The 17189-nt window shown below is 47.1% G+C and overlaps 1 protein-coding gene across 2 annotated transcripts in view; it reads right to left on the bottom strand.

The window, feature by feature from the left end:
• SLC39A11 (solute carrier family 39 member 11) overlaps positions 1–17189 on the bottom strand; it is a 329009-nt gene that overhangs the window by 293203 nt on the left and 18617 nt on the right. For both annotated transcript variants that reach the window (XM_007454394.1, XM_007454395.1), the window contains exon 2: positions 5568–5726. In XM_007454394.1, the coding sequence (XP_007454456.1) occupies positions 5568–5726 (159 nt within the window). The remainder of the gene's footprint in view (positions 1–5567; positions 5727–17189) is intronic.

Below are 17189 nucleotides of genomic sequence, written 5' to 3'. Positions count from 1 at the left end.
ATGTTTTCATTGGGGTCGTGTATTCATTAGCGAGCTCTGCCCACTCAGCGTGCCCGTTCAAGTGCCAGCCTGCTCTTGGTCAGAACACCCAGTGCCTGAACTGAGGGCCTCCATACATCCACAGGGTGAGCTATCTCTCAATCTTAGTACCATAAATATCAAAAGAAACGGAGAGGATGCTGTTATGTGCTGAATTGCGCCCCCCCAACCCCGCAAACTCAAATGCTGAAGCCCCAACCCCCAGGACCTCAGAATGTGGCTGGATTTGGAGGTGGGGTCTCCAAAGAGGTGATGAAGTTAAAAGGAGGCCCTTAGGCTGGGCCCTAATCCAATCTGACTGCTGCCCTTATCAGGAGTGGGAATCTGGACACACAGAGTGACACCAGGGATGCCCACGGAGAGGAAAGACCACGTGAGGACACGGTTAGAAGGAGGCACCTGACAACACCTTGATCTTGGACTTCTAGCTTCCAGAACTGTGAGGAAATACAGTTCTGTTGTTTCAGCCACCCAGTCTCTGGTGGTTTGTTACGGCAGACCTAGAAAATGAGGACAGATGGGTATATACGTTAAGCAAAAGGGCTGTCTGCAAACCTCATCCCGCTCCCACCTGGTTTCCCAGACAATGGGGCCGCCCAATCCACCCCCACGCCCAGCCTCCTCTGATGACACGGTCACGTCCCCACGCTGGAGGAACCCGGTGATTCAGCTGGACGGAGGCTCTCTCCAGGCCAGCTGAAATGTCAACCGTCCATCAACCCCATGATGCACCTTAGAGCATCAAATAGACGTGCAGATCTCAAACCACAGCAAAGCAACAGGAAGGAGATGTTAAAACTGAGGCAGGGAGCCGGTTTTCGCCGTGAAGCAAGCTGGGCTTATCTGATAATATCAGAATTATGCTATGGACTCTATAGGTGGATGCCACTGCGATTTCTCCTTCTGTAAGCGATTCTTGCCATTCCCCCACCCCCAATCTCCTCTGTTAGGTATTCGTTCGTAAAGCAGTAGAATCAGAATCACAATGCTAAAGATGGAAAGGATCTATGAAGGGGAGGAAAACATGCATCACCCCTGAGGGGGAAAATGATCACCTGTCACTTCCAAACAGTTGTCACACCTGGTCCCGCGTAGCGACTCCAGTGGTCAGAAATTGACACCAGCAACAGTTAGGTGCATATTAAAGGTATGCGCACATCCTTCTCGTTTAAGTTTTTAGCGGAGGCATCTTCTTTGCCATCACAGCGAAAACCAAGAGAGACTGAACAGGATTGGGACACAGATACATGGAGGAGGGCACTGAGGGGAAGGTCGCACCCCTATCGCTTGCTGCCCCTGAGCACGTTTGGGCGGGGCCGTCAGCTGCGATGCCCCGCCCGAGGGTCTCGGGCAGACTCAGACACCACTACCTTCCCTCCCCCTGCAGTCCTTGGGCAGTCTCTTTGGATGTCAAATCCCAAGAGAGCGAGGGGAGGGGGCGGGGAACACACATCTCCCAGAGAGAAGGTTGCCAAGATGTAAAGCAAAGCTGGAAAAGCAAGTGTCAACAACACAGCCAAGACGTTACCACTTGTTTTCCAGGAGACACACAACAAAATGACATTTTCCAGAGAGACATATATACATAAGCAAAAGCACAGAGCAATCTAACTCCTCAGTGACAGGGAAACGGTCCGGTGAACTACACTAAGATGGAAGGATGCGGTCTATGTACTAAAATGACTGTAGCTAAAAATCGCTTCGAATTTTAAAAATAACACATAAGAGAACGCACAGACGGTTCCAACTGTGTGAAATGTATGCATGCACGTACATAAGCAAAGAGAAGGGAAGTCTAAATAAATGAGTCAGGATTCATGTAGCTATAGAGTTGATTTAAAGCATACTTGAACAACACAAGCATAGGGGACAGTGTTTATATTTCGATATTTATAGGACACAACATAATTCGTTTTCTTAAAGAAAAAAGAGAAGAAAGAGAAAAGAGAAAAATCTAGAAGGATACCCACTAAACTGATGACAATCGTTGACTGGTTTGGGAAGAGTACGAAACAGGGGGGCCTCTTACCCCAGTCAGACTGCTTTAGCAAATTACCATCGACTGGGTGGCTTATAAACAGCAGAAATTTATTTCTGGCAATTCTGAAGGCTGAGAAGTCCAAGATCAAAGTGCCAGCAGATTCAGTGTCTGGAGAGAGCCCACGTCCTGGTTCACAAACAGTGTGTACATGTCCCGATGTGGCAGAATGGGAAGGGGGCTCTGAAGGCTCCTTTATCAGGGCACTAATCCCAATCGTGAGGGCTCCCACCCGCATGACCTGGTCACCTTCAAAAGACCCCACCTCCAAATACCATGGCATTGGAATTTTGGGAGGACACAGTCTATAGCAAGAAAGGAGTGTCACATGTTAAAGTCTGTTTAATTTTTATAATGAGATTTTTGTGCTGTGTTGATGTAATACTAATATGACTAAAAAGAAAGACACAAGGCCATGGCGACACACATCCACCCTCTTCCTCCTCTCCCCTCTACCCACCAGTAGAAAATCACAGCTTTAAACTAAAGGTAAAGTCTTCTCACCCACTGCCATCCTTAACTTTATATAGAAGCAAACTGCAAAGGTCCTAAAAATGTCAGTATCTCCAAACAGCTATTCAAGGTCCATTCCCCTTCTCCCTAGAACCATCCAAGGGGAGTGCTGGGCCCAGGCTGGCCCGAGCCGCATTCGCCATCAGCATCCTCCTGCCAGGCCTCTTCCGGGCCCTGGCGGACTGCACCTTCCTCGCCTACCCCGCCTCTCTCTCGCCCTCTCATTAAGATATCATTTGGCAAAGCCTCTATAAAACCCTGTCAGCTCATTTCCCATTAACAGTTACCGCGTGAGCCTTTTCTACTCTATCCCCAGATAAATACATGAAAATAAATACCCTTTCAGGGAGCGATTTGATGCATCCGAAGTTAACACAGCTACAGTGGGCTCAACCTGACAGGCTGTTATGAGTAAAACCCTTTTCATGAGCAATATGGTGCTCTGGCTCCAAAAGGGGCACAAATACATCGGAAAGGCTGAATGCCAGAAATGGAGTTGGAGAACAGGGCCGGCTGTTAACCATCTCCTTCCCACCCACCCAGAGTCTTGCCACCCTGAACGTGTAAGTATAACCAGGGTGGACATCTCCGACGTGGGCAGGCGGTGGCACCTGTGCTTGGACGGTCACGAGTCAATGTCAAAATCGCTCAAACCACACGTCTGTGCTGAGCGGACTCCTGCACTGGCTCACTTCTGCAGGTAAACTAAGGCAGAGACTGACTCACTTCCTCTCACCCCATCAAACTCCACGCACGGTCCTCCCAGAGGACAGGAAGGAGGCCATGGGGTTTTCTGTAGGCAGGTACCCCTTTCCCCTGGGGCCTGTTCTGCAGGATGAGCCCCTCCACCACCAGTGCAGCCAAAGCCTTTTGCTCTCACGACTTCGTCCTTTTCCTGGGCCACGTGCTGAGTGGTGGGGCTCTGTCATAAGATGGAATGAACAGAAAACTGAAAAGATCTCAGTCTGAATTGACCCACAGAACTCCTGGTTCCTAAACTCCAATCACAGCAAGCATGCTGAAAGCAAATTCTAGCCCCCACTTTCTCCCCGACAGAGGACTGTATGCCCCTTGGCTGCTCAGTCAACCACACGGACTCAAGATCAAAACCCATTAACTTCACCCACCACTCCCCAGCCAGGCCTAATTTTCTGTGTATCCCATCCAAGACTTTCCCCTGGGATCTTCTCTATATTCAAAGCATATAGTAGAACAAACAGGAAGCAAAAGGTTAAAAAAAAAAAAGTACTGCTGCACAGAACAAATTGGCCGAATGACTATTTACACTGCCCAGAGAAAGCTGCTACATTCAGGCAGCTGGTCAAATACACCTGGCCCCCACTCCCTGGCCCCAGTATCAGGGAAGGGTGACCCTTCACGATTGCAAAGAGCCCTCTGCAAGATACTGCCTTAGAAGCTCAGGTGGGCCCAGGTGGGAAGGGCAGAATGAGACCAGCAGGGGCTGTGCACAGCAGCTGAGCCAGCCCCCTGTCTGCTGTTCAGGAGTTAAGGCCCCTGGCTGCCAGATTTTCCGGCCAGGGCAAGTAGAATACACTCCAGCAGCAAGTTTACAGATAACCAGGGCGGACTTGAGAACAGAATATGGCAATCCATACTGAGGACCTCTCAAAGCTATTAGCAAGCAGATGTTCCTTGACAACAAGGAAGCAAAGGGCCCAGGGGGCAGAAACTGACACGGCCGTTCACGCTCTGGATGAACGAGAATGACACACCTCCGAGACAACATCACAGCTGTCCAACCAACCATCACATCCAGCTGTTTGGGCCAGAGGCTGGCCATTCTGGAACATGAGTAATCAGTTTCTCACGAGTGTCTGGGCCACGTTCCAATGGAGAAAAAGGCAGGTGGGCGGGGAAAGGATGTGCGCCTGCCTCCTGGGGTACATGTCCAGCCGACTCCAGTAAGCCTGACCTGACCCTGCCCACAGCGACCCAGCAGAGACACTCAGCTCCTCAACACGGTCCCCCCCGTGCCTCCTCCCACCCTGGGTGAACAGAGGATTCAAGCACCAGCTCAGGTCTCTCAGGGGCCTTCTGCCCACCTCGGGGACTTGCTGGGACACTGCATCTGCTAAGGTGACTTGTGCCCGCACTGGGTCCTACTGATGCCCACCCTTCAGCCAACCCGGTTTTAGCCGATGGCGCTGGGTCCCGATCTCGTGGCCTGGCCTCGGCTCTCTCTGCCCAGTGACCACAGCCAGGCTTCAGGCGGTGGTTCATTTTGTGCTTCTCTGTAAGCAAGTACGTGCCCATCCCCCAAACGCAACGCACCGGCACTATTTAGGCAAAAAAAATAAAAAAGCTAAATCACTGGCACACCCCAATTCTGGTGCCTTTTTCGATTTTTTTAGTTTTCACTCGGCAGCCCCTAAAGGGAGTTATTCTCAAGTCGTAAGAAGGAAAAGTGGGGAGAAGGAACACATAACCGGTTCATGGCAGAAGTGAGCGCAGCCCAAGGCCCTACTGCCCGGTCTCCCCACCTCGCCCTCCTATGAATAAGCCCTTGTGGATATGATGCCTTGTCGAAGGTCTTATGTTGCAGATGGGTGTGTTGTCATCTCCCTGGTGACATCATAAGCTCTCTAAGAGTCAGGACCACCGTCATGGGCACTCCCTTCCCCCAGTGTCTAGGTCCACTCATATAGACAGTGCTGTACCACACGACGTCAGCTGTACTCTATATTTATAATGAGATCTGATATTTAAAATCTGAATGTATCAAAATGTAACTAAGGAGATGATGAGTCAGACTACCAAGAGCTTATTTTCTTTTAGGCATTAAGTCACAATTCCGTTCCTCCAGGTAAAAGCCCTAAATGGCTTGAAATATCTATTTCGATATCACTGGCTACTTAACATAGACACGAGTTGGCATGTCAAGTTTGAACAGAAGTAAATCTGTGGCACAGAGCTAGACACATCCTGACACAAGAGCCCAAAGAGGAGTGGTACTCACCCGGTGAGGCATGAGGAGGTCAGCCAGGTAGACAAACGCAGCTCCGAGGGTGAAGCCGACAGCCACAGGAAAAAAGGCCAAGGCACCAAAGCCACCAGAGGACGTAGCCATCTCCACCGCTGGGGCCAGAAGCGACCAATAGGAAGCAGCCAGCATGACCTGCAAAACCACGATAAACAACAAACCATTAAACCACCCCCTCAAGAGGCCTTCCAAGTGGGGACTTCTCTCGCTCTCTGTGGCCCAAACTGAACGCCACAGTGTCACCTGGGTTAGGCCTTTAATCCTTGGCAGTAGGTACTATCCCAAAGCACAAAGCCACCATGAGAATTCTAATGTTGTTAAGAACTCAATTTGGGGTAGGATGGAGTTGACCTTGGGAAGAGGGAGTCTAGTTTGCTGTTATCTAGCCTCTAATTCAGTGGTTCTCAACCACTGCCGGAGACATCTGGCAATGTCTGGAGGCATTTTTCATGGTCACAAGTAGGGCTGGAGGTGAGGGGGAGGTTACTAGTAGCATCAAGTGAGCAGAGGCCAGAGAAGCTGGTAAATGTCTCACAACGCACATCACAGCCACTGACGGCAAAGAATTTTCTGGTCCCAAAGGTGAGTGGCACTGTTGAGAAATTCTGTGCTAACTGAATACTACCAGGGCCAGACTGCTCACTACTTTGTGAGCTCCACTGCCTTGGATGTGAGACAGCTCTAATTACTACAAAGTTCTTCCTTAAGTAGAGGTGAAACCTGTCTCCCTTTGGTTTTTACCTCTTCGCACCACATCTACTCTCCAGAGCACTAACGGAAGGTGTCTGTCCCCTGTGATGTGTGACAGCCCTTGAAATATCTGAAGACAACCAGTGAGACTATGTCAACTCGGTCTCATCAATTTCCTCATCTCTAAAAAGGAAGAAGGGAACTTATATTTACTGATCACCTACTATTTCCAGGGACCAAAGCTTCACATCTGATATCTTATTTTATCCATCCCAACAGCTTTGGGAGGAAGATGTTGTTTTCTACTGCTATTTGTAGATAAAGGAATTGAATCTCAAAGTAATAAGATCATTTGCTCAAGGTCACAGAGCCAGGAAGTGGCAGATCCAGGGAACTGAGCAAAGTGGGACCGTCATCACCTGAATGAGGGGGAAAAACGAAAGGGAAAAGGGAGAATTGAAGCTGGACTCAAATCTCGGGGAGGTCAATTTGATCCAAGGTTCTCCGACATTTAGTGAATTAAACACTCATCCACAGTTGTTTACTCTTACAGACACCGTGACATCTTGGCTAGAGCACACCCACTACACATTGTAACCGTATGACAGTCAGCACTAACATATAAAATGCTGAATGGGTTTCTAAAATTAACTATTCCTTGCCTTTAAAAAAAATCTGCATCATCCGTCTCCAAAATAACATTCAGGGTGATGGAACCAGGTATTGCGAATGCAACAATAAAGAACAAATCCGTGCAAAAAGAAAATGATTTCTCTTCTTTGATGAATCATCTACACACAGTCAGCGGTTTGGCAGTGGACTCTCCCAGCAAAATTCCTAGCGCCGCCCGAAGAAAATTGCACCTGCCTCAGAGACTCCCAGAAACAATGAAAACGGCTCATCAGTTCAGTTCCATGGGACCAACCAAAGGAAGCTTGTGGGAGCCTTCTCTATGCCAGGGTCTGACCCATCCCTTTACTGGACTTGGTCTCACTTGCTTTAGAATTCAAGAACCCTCCGTAATTGCCATTCACGGTAAGCTCCCACCAAGGATGACCAGCACAGAGGCACAGGCATGTCCAGCAACCTCTATCCCTGCATGTTTCAGGGCCTCCCATTTAGACCATATCACCAGTAAGGCCACTCACCTCATCTTCCAGTCCCTCCCCACATCCCATCCTTGTCAATGTCACTTGGGGTACTTCCCCAGCCTCGGATCCCCATCGCCTTCTCAACACCAAGTCCAACCTCTTCTGTCAAAGCTCCTTTCCATCCCTATGCATCACTGGGCACCAATCTTTTTTCTGTCCCCTGCACGTGAGCAATATACAATATTCTCATGGACAAGATGCAAGGTGAGGCAGAAGGGATGTGCCTCTCAAGGGAGGGTTTGCCAGAATCTGGGATGCTTGAAATGGAAAGCATCCCAGACGATTCAGGTGGGTCCCCTCCTTGAGAATCAATGATCCTTTATCCTTCCAGTCAAATCCAGAACCCAACTGGATTTCTTTCATTTCTTTTCCTCGCCAGCCTCCCTGTCTCCCACATAAACTGGAACATGACCAAGGATCAATCTTGAAATAAGATTGGGTTGCCTGGGCACTTCCCTGGCAGTCCAGTGGCTACGACTCCACGCTTTCACTGCCGAGGGCGCAGGTTTGATCCCTGGTCACGGAACTAAGATCCCGCAAGCCGCATGGCATGGCCAAAAAAGAAAAAGAGAGAGAGAGAGAAAAGAGATTGGGTTGCCTGTCTGAAATGACAATAGGGCCCCCAAAAAAGTTTATTTAAAGGGCATATGTGGGGACTTCCCTGGTGGCACAGTGGTTGAGAATCGCCTGTCAATGCAGGGGACACGAGTTCGAGCCCTGGTGCGGGAAGATCCCACATGCAGCGGAACAACTAAGCCTGTGCGCCACAACTACTGAGACTGCGCTCTAGAGCCCGCATGCCACAACTACTGAAGCCCGCGGGGGCTCTACCTGTAACTAATCTTTTATCAAAAAGCCTTCATAACATACCAGCTTCATATAATTTTACAAAATGAAGCCTAAAAGCTCAAAATTATAATCATTTACATTCAGCCTCAATGATAGCTATTAATTGAGGCAGACTCACTTGAGTGACCTAAGTCTTGCTAGCTACAACCTGCCCTGTGAAAATGATGCGCAGGGACCCGGCCTACCAGTTTGCATGTGCTCTCCAAACTAGCAAAGAGCACTTGAGCTTAAAAAAAAAAAAAAAAAAAGTCTACCTTATGACCTAGTAATTCCTCTCCTAGAGACCTGCCCCAAGAGAAATGAAAACATACGTCCACACAAAGACTTACACAGGAATGTTCACAGTAGCTTTACTCAGAGCCTAAACCTGGAAAGAACCCAAATGGCCATCCACAGCAGAATGGACTAACCCACTGTAGTCCATTTATAAAATGAAATATTATAAGCAATATTTTTAGCAATAAAAAGAGAAGAACTACGGATATCATAACGACATAGAGGAGTCTCAAACTCATTACACTGAGTGGAAGAAGCCTGTATATAAATACACATACTCACATACAGCCCTACACTGTGTGATTCCTTTTAAAGCACAAGTATATGCAAAACCCATTTATGGTGACAGAAATTACAAAGTGGTTGCCTGAGGAGAGGCGGAACTGACTTAGGTAACAGAAGTCCTTTCTGAGGTGACAAAAATGTTTTTGATCCCATTTTGGGTGGTGGGTAAACAGATGTATACAACTGTCAAAACCCTTTGGGCTGACACTTGAAGATCTGGGCATATTATTACATGCAAACTGTATTCATTTTTTTTTAACTCTTAGGAAGGCTGCCCCAGATTCCAATGAGCCATATTTGTACCACAGATAGTATACTGTGCATCCAGGTTCCAGGGTCCACCCTAAAATGGTTCCTCTGGGGATAGGCTTGGGTCATCCCACACAATCACCAAGCACCTGCAAGGCCCAGGCCCGGAGCTGAGAGTCAGGCCATTCTTAAACACTAAGTGCCAGCAGTGTTAGAAAAATCTGTCAATCATACCGCAGAGGATCTCCCAGCATCCATTCTCAGAGACCACAGGTCTCCACTGGTGAGGTCCTAGACTGTAGTTAAGTGCCTTAAAGGTAGGACGACCACCCAAGACATATCTGGCCTTGGAATTTACCAACCAATAACCTAATTCTAACTTCCTCTGCCAAAAGCAGAGAAAAAAAGAGCTGAAAAAGAGTTAGCCATCAATACGTATATATAATGGAATATTACCCAGCCATAAAAAAGAATAAAATAATGCCATTTGCGGCAACATGGATGGAACTAGAGATTATCATACGAAGTGAAGTAAGTCAGAGAGAGAAAGACAAATATCGTATGCTATCACTCAAATGTGGGATCTAATTTTTTTTAATGATACCAATGAACTTATTTACAAAACAGAAACAGACTTACAGATATTGAAAACAAACCTATGGTTACCAAAGGGGAAACATGGGGGGGAGGGATAAATCAGGCACCTGGGATGAACATACACACGCTGCTATATGTAAGACAGATAACCAACAAGGACCTACTGTATAGAACAGGGAACTCAACTCAATATTCTGTGTTAACCTATATGAGAAAAGAATCTGAAAAAGAATGAATATATGTGTATGTATAACTGAATCACTTTGCTGTACACCTGAAACTAACACAACATTGTAAATCAAATTTTAAAAAAAAAAAAAAAAAAAAAAAAAAAAAAAAAAAAAAAAAAAGAGCTAGCCATCAAGCTCACTCCTGCTCCAAATCTAAGTTCCCAAGTGGGAACAAACATTTACTAAGTAACTACAGTGTGTAAGATGCCCACCTAGACTGGAGCGCCTACCAGCAATGACCTTAGTTACACTTAAAATGAGACCACGATGCTCCAAAGTCAAATAATATTTAGACCTTTTGCTTGTGTTCGCCATTCCTCTTGCACAGACCCACCACTGTGAATACCAGAGAGGTGTAAGCATGCATCAGTCCTTTCAAGGCACATTCAGCCAAGCTAGATGTGGGAGGACTCCCAGAAGCTCTCAGCCTGCCAAAATCATTAACTCCGGGTAGACTTAAAAAAAAAAAAAAAAAAAAAAACGGGGGTGGGGGGTTGGGGGGGGCGGTCCTTATCAAACCTCTTCACCAGCTGGTCACCAAGAGAGTGAGAACGTGATGTTGCCCAAAGCAACCTCTCCGTGGCACCCAGCCACCCGCCCATCAGCACCCTCTTGACTTTGGCCTATTGATGGACAACTGCACCAGCCGGTCAAGCCTCCTCACCCCAACACCACCACTCACTCACGCTGATCCAATCTGCTCCAGGTGTGGCTGGGATGCAAGATCCGTGAACACGTGAAAGAGAAGAGAGGAGTGAGCCGTCTGGCTCCACGGAGAGAAAACTCCAAGACCTAAGCTGCTTCGATGATCCCCCTCCAGAGAGGGGACAAACCACCAAACCACCGGCTCTGGGGCTTCCCTCCTGGCTCGAAAGAAATCGTCAGGGAGGCTTAGGGATGGGATCTTCAAGGTCAAGAAGGAAAGATGCCGCCCCTCGTTCCAAACGAAATCACACTTTGTTTTCACCACACGTGAAAACCTGGGTTCTCAAATGGGATGCAGGAGACTGCCATCAGTACCGTGGCTGTGATCCTGGGAGAGGGAGGGCAACAGGTCCAGAGTAATGGGGCAGAATCTCAAGAACGGACTGGGTGGAGGATGAAAAAAAAAAAACAATCCCACCTAGGGCTACCTGATTTAGCAAATAAAAATACAGGACGTCCAGTTACATCTGAATTTCAGATAAACAATGCATTTTTTTTTTTTAAGTTTTTGGCCGCACAGCATGAGGGATTCTAGTTCCACAACCAGGGGTGGAACCCGCGCCCCTTGCATTGGAAGCGTGAAGTCTTAACCAGTGGACCACCAGGGAAGTCCCACAATGAACATTTTTTTTATTTGGGTCAGGCTTATACTAAATACTATTTATCTGAAATTCCAATTTAACTGACCATCCTATATTTTATCTGGTAACCCTGGCTAGCCCCACCAGCAATTCTGGGGCAGATCTCCCATCTTTTTTTTTTTTTTTTTTGTCTCTCTCTCTATGAAAAGCAATACTGCATAGTGGATAGAAGGCAGAACTCTGGAGTCGGACTACCTGATTCAAATTCAAGGTCTACCACGTCAAGCTCCCAGCTGGGAGACCTTGGGTAAATCTCTCCAGGGCTCCTATTTCTTCATATGGAAAACGGAAATAGTAGTGACACTCAGAAGTAAAATGGGATTAATAACAATAACAACAACATTTACATAAAGACTGAGTGTATGCCAGGAACTTTCTTAAATCCTCCTAACATTAAGAGTCAGGCACTATTATTATCTCCACTTCAGAGATGGGGAAACTGAGGCACAGAGAGGTTACATCATTCACAGTCGTTACTAACAACAGTCAGTAAGCAGCAGAGCCAAGATGCAATCCCAGCCAGTGTGGCCCTGGAGTCCCTGACCATAAAATAACACTGTCCCCAAGGTGGTGCTTATCTCCTAGAACTGTTTTAAGGATTAAATGCAATAAAAACACTTAGCACAGAAAGTGGCCTATGATAAGAGCAAATGACTGAAGAAAATAACCAGACAGGAAAAATGAAGGCTCTCAGAGGGAACCCAGAGGATTCAGGGAGACAACATCTGTTAAGAGAAAAACCTATCATTACTGTCATAGAGCTATGGATGCATGGACTATATCCATGAAAAAGCACAGGACACTGGAGAAAAAAAAAAACAAAACTAAAAACAGGAGGAACAAGAAATCGTTCTCAGAAATGGAAACTCTGAAGACAACAACAACAACAAAAAAACATTTGCTCTTTTTATGGCGTTAAAGTCGATGAAACTCCCCACCATGCAGAATAAAACAGCCAAGATTTTATAAGAAACTGGGAGAAAGGAGAGGAAAATGAGAAGCTCGGTCCAGGAAGTCCAATAGCCAACTAATAAGACTAATAAACAGAGACTAGAGGACCAGCAGGGGGAAACTATTAAAGGAACATCAAATAGCATTTACCAGAACTAAAAGACACTGGTTTCCAAATTGAGAAATTGCAGAATAAATTTACTCACAAAAATGGGGGAGAAAATTTCTCAAGAAACAGACAAAAGTGATTACTTCTAGAAAAGAGGACGGGGCCGTGGGCAGGGGCGGGGAATGGAGGGGACAGCTGTTTTTTTCTTTCTAAGCCTTTTATTAACATTTACTCATTCTACATGGGTGCATCTATTACTCTGATAAAAATAAACAATGGTTCCAAAAATTGAGCCCCACTTATATGTCCAGAAAGTCATTAGTGAAAAATACCAGGGTTATGTGTGCAGTGTAATGTGCTTCAATTATCCCTCAATAAAGATGAAAACAAATATTATGGTCAATTTGTGTAATGGAGTACCATGCAACCCCCCAAATAACAAGAAAAAGTTCAAGATTTATTGTGAAAGAACACGTTTTTAAGCATTTTGGATGGCATGATCCCATTTTTAAAATTATGTGTGAACAAAGAAAGTACAGAAGAGCATGTTGCTGAGAAGAGAGATTTGGAGGCGTCTCCTGGGGATGAATAAGAGGGATGTTTAGTAACACCGAGGACCACAGAGTGGAGGAAAACTCTTCCAAAACCATAATACCCAAGTTCACTGACTTATATCAATCCCAAACTCCTCATGTGTCCTCCACCATTTCCCTTGACATGACATAAGAATGATCAACAGGCAATGGACATTTGCAATGTGCCCAATCACTGTGCTAAGTGCTTCAAACACATTTATTCATTTCATCTGCATGGCAACCCTATGATGGAGATAATACTATGATCTCCACTTAACAGATGAGAAAACTGAGGCTTACAAAGTCTAAGTAACTAGCCCAAGCTCACACAATTCGTAAGTTGAGAAATCTGGACCGAACCCAAGCCAGGTGACTCCAGGGCTCATTGTAACACCAGAGTACACGTCTGCTAAGAAAAAGGCTTTACATCTCGGTGCCCAGGGCCTCCTGCCTGAGCTCAACCCACACGGCTGATGGTTTGCGACATTTCCCGGCATGACTGTATCCTGAGAATTTCATCATAATTAAATCTTGGGGAAATTTTCAGAGATGTAATGAGTTTACATTCAATTAGTTTCTTCCTTCATTGGAAGAATCAGAAAGACCGATTTCCTTACAGACTCAGCAGGGAGGGTTTCTCACTGCCTATTTGGAGATTTCATTCTGAGATTCCAGGAACCTAAATCAGTGCACACGGAGGACCTGGAGAAACTGGGCTAGGCCTGAAGGCAGCCAACCCCAAAGAAAATCTCAAACGCACGTGCCGCACTCATTTAACACTTATTTCAAAAGTACCGTCTACAAGGGACCAAGTCTCAACAGTGAAAATGACAACAGCCTCTGCCTTCTGGGCACGTCTGCTTTGGGAAGGAAGAATGAACAAGCAATTAGAATCTAGAGACACAGGTGCAACACAGAGTAAGTACAAGGAGCTACAGATGCTTGTCAAGGGGTATTAAATCCCATCTTGGAGGGGGCTGAGAGATCACAGTGGAGAAAATGAGACGTAAATTTCCCTAAGGAGTAAACTTTCAATGGCAAGGATCTGGAAGGGCCCAGGCTCCCAGAGGGACAGAGCAGGCAAATCCTCAGGGCTTTCAGAACCAGGTCCATAATGAGAAAGTCAAGGTGGAGTGAATGATAGGCAACAGTTGGCAACAATTTACTTCCAACTCAATCTGCACAGTGCCAGGCGCATTCCTGTTCCAAGCCAGTTAGTTGTATGCTGGCTCTCACTAGCAGGGAGGGGCTCTCCCTCTCCAGAGACTACATGACATGAGGTAAGTTCGCACTTAGGGTGATCCACACTGACTCATGAAATGGGGGTATGAAAATATTCAGGCACAATAAGGCTCTAGAGGGAAGCACAAATCTATGGTGGGGGGTGGGGGGTTAGGACTTATCCTTCCTCTTGCATCCATCCATCCATCCATCCATCCATCTCCATCCATCCAAATCCATCCATCCATTGATCCACCTATCCATCCATCCATTCATCTATCTATCCATCTATATCCATCCATCCATTCATTCAACCATCCATCCATTCATCCATATCCATCCATCCATTCATTCAACCATCCATCCATCCATCCATATCCATCCATCGATCCATTCAACCATCCATCCATCTATCCATCCATCCATCCATCCATCTACAGCCATTCATCTATCTATCCATCTATATCCATCCATCCATTCACTCAACCATCCATCCATCCATCCGTCCATATCCATCCATCCATCCATTCAACCATCCATCCATCTATCCATCCATCCATCCATGCATCTCCATCCATTACCCATCCACCCATCCATCTGAGCATTTGTTTGTTCGCTACATCAAAAAAAAAAATATTGAGAGCCTCCCATATGTCAGGAATACTTCCTTAGCCTCTTTACTGATTTGCTCTTTTTAAAATTGCACTGGGTTTCCCTGGTGGCGCAGTGGTTAAGAATCCGCCTGCCAATGCAGGGGACACGGGTTCGAGCCCTGGTCCAGGAAGATCCCACATGCCGCGGAGCAACTAAGCCCATGCGCCACAACTGCTGAGCCTGTGCTCTAGAGCCTGCTAGCCACAACTACTGAAGCCCGTGCACCTAGATCTCCTCAACAAGAGAAGCCACCACAATGAGACGCCCGCGCACCGCAATGAAGAGTAGCCCCCACTCGCCGCAACTAGAGAAAGCCCATGCGCAGCAACAAAGACCCAACGCAGCCAAAAATAAATAAATAAATTTGTTTATTTATTTTTTTAAAAAATAATAATAAAATAAAATTGCACTATGCATGACTCCCACCCCTGCCAGGGCACTCTCTATCCTCCTCCTTTCCTTTTTTGTTCTCCATCACATGTATCTCTGTCAGACATACTGTATGTTTCATTTTAGAGTTTCTTTATCATGTGACTCTCTCTCCTAGAGTGACAGTCCCAGGAGGGCAGGAATTTTTGTTTGCTCTGTTAACTGTTTTATTTCCAGTGCCTATAACAGTCGCCAGCATGCCCTGGGCTGGGGCGGGGGGCAGGAGGACCACTGAAGTCTCCCTTTTTTTCCCTTCCTGCCCTAAGCATCCCATGCACAGGTCAGACAAAGGAGCCCAGCATGGAACACGGCACACTCTTCATCTATTGTATGCAAATAATAAAACCTACAAGTGACAGGATTACTGGGAGGGTCAGATGAAGTAACGATGGGAAAGGGCTTTGAAAATTATGAAGCAAAACACCAATGTCATATAATAGTATTTGGGACTCATGAGCCTATAAGATGCAAGTGTCCCCTGAAGTGCACACGTGGACACCCCCCTCCCCATGGATTTATTTATGCATAATTACAAAGTGTTGCGCACATTCAAATCGGTAAATCTATTTAGAGGTTATGCATAGGCAATGACTTCTGTGCCCCTTCCTCCTGCCTTAAATACGATACTAATCCGTTTTCCCCTTGTCTATACATTTAACAGATATATATTCTGTCCACCCTCCTGGAGAACTGACTCACTTAGCCCCAGGGCTGTCGTGGTTGATTTCTTCACAGAAGACCAGAAACAGCTTCAGAAACAGAAAGGTTTCCAAAGAAATGAAACGCTATAGCAAAAAAAAATAAGAAAGAAAGAAAAAGAAAAGAAAATCTGTGTACAGGTAAGATGAAGCCTTCCCTTCCCTTGCTTGTCAATTGCATGATTCTCGAGCAGCTGAATCTCCATCAGGCCTGATGGTTCTGTTCCCTTCACTATTTGCAAGTCCAGGAGGGTATCAGCTCCTGGCCTCGAGCCAAAGTCAGATGTGGGATTGAAAGCCAGGGCACCCTGACAGCAGAGATCAGCTTCCACGGGCAAGCTATTAAAACGTTTGTCTCCCTGGGATTTCGTTCTCTCTTTGCTCCAGAGAGCACAGAAGCATTAGACAGTCATGACTGGATTTTTCCTCCCACCATGTTCTCGAGGTAGGAGGGGAAGGATTTCAGTGTCGGTGGAGCCGTGACATGCCTGCCTGGAGGTTACAGGACTTGCCACTAATCATGGGGATCCTAAGCAGCTCAGCTAGAAAGGCACCCCAGGCCTCAGGACTCCCTGTCCTAGCCCAAACACTCTCTTAACACTCTCTTTACTACTGTGTCGTTGGCTCAGAGCTCTGCTTCCTGGCCTCAGATGCCTCAAGAGGGGCTCCCCTCCCCCAGGGAAGACATCACTCCTGAGGTCCGATTCCTCAGGCTGGGAGGCATCAGGAGGGAGTGGGGAGGGAGGCCCTCCCTCCATCCCACATCCGACCCTGGACCCTGAGTCCGACAAACCCCTCCAGGCCCTGGGAAAGGCAGCAAGCAAGGATGCTCAGCCCATGACCATGGCTCCTCTGAGCTCCACGTTTCTCACCACCCTCGTGGGGGGGCCGGGGGGGCGGCAATGAGAGGAGTAAAATCCATAGTTCGGCACCACCCAATGCGCTGCCCACACACCTGCCCGAGACACACTGGGACAGGCTTTCTCTCCATCTCTCCTGCCCTCAGCAAAAGGCTCTTTACAACCGTAACTTACGGTCACCAAATGAGGCGGGGACTCCCCTGCAAAGAGGGAAGATTGCTTCCTGAATTTAAAAGGAAATTTGGGGGCTTCCCTGGTGGCGCAGTGGTTGGGAGTCCACCTGCCGACGCGGGGGACGCGGGTTCGTGCCCCGGTCCGGGAAGATCCCACGTGCCGCGGAGCGGCTGGGCCCGTGAGCCATGGCCGCTGAGCCTGCGCGTCCGGAGCCTGTGCTCCGCAACGGGAGAGGCCACAACAGTGAGAGGCCC

The sequence above is a fragment of the Lipotes vexillifer genome, unplaced genomic scaffold, assembly GCF_000442215.2.
Source record: "Lipotes vexillifer unplaced genomic scaffold, Lipotes_vexillifer_v1.1 scaffold518, whole genome shotgun sequence".
Lineage (NCBI taxonomy): Eukaryota > Metazoa > Chordata > Mammalia > Artiodactyla > Lipotidae > Lipotes > Lipotes vexillifer.
Note: the sequence above shows the minus strand (reverse complement) of the source record. Positions and strands in the feature narration are given on the sequence as shown.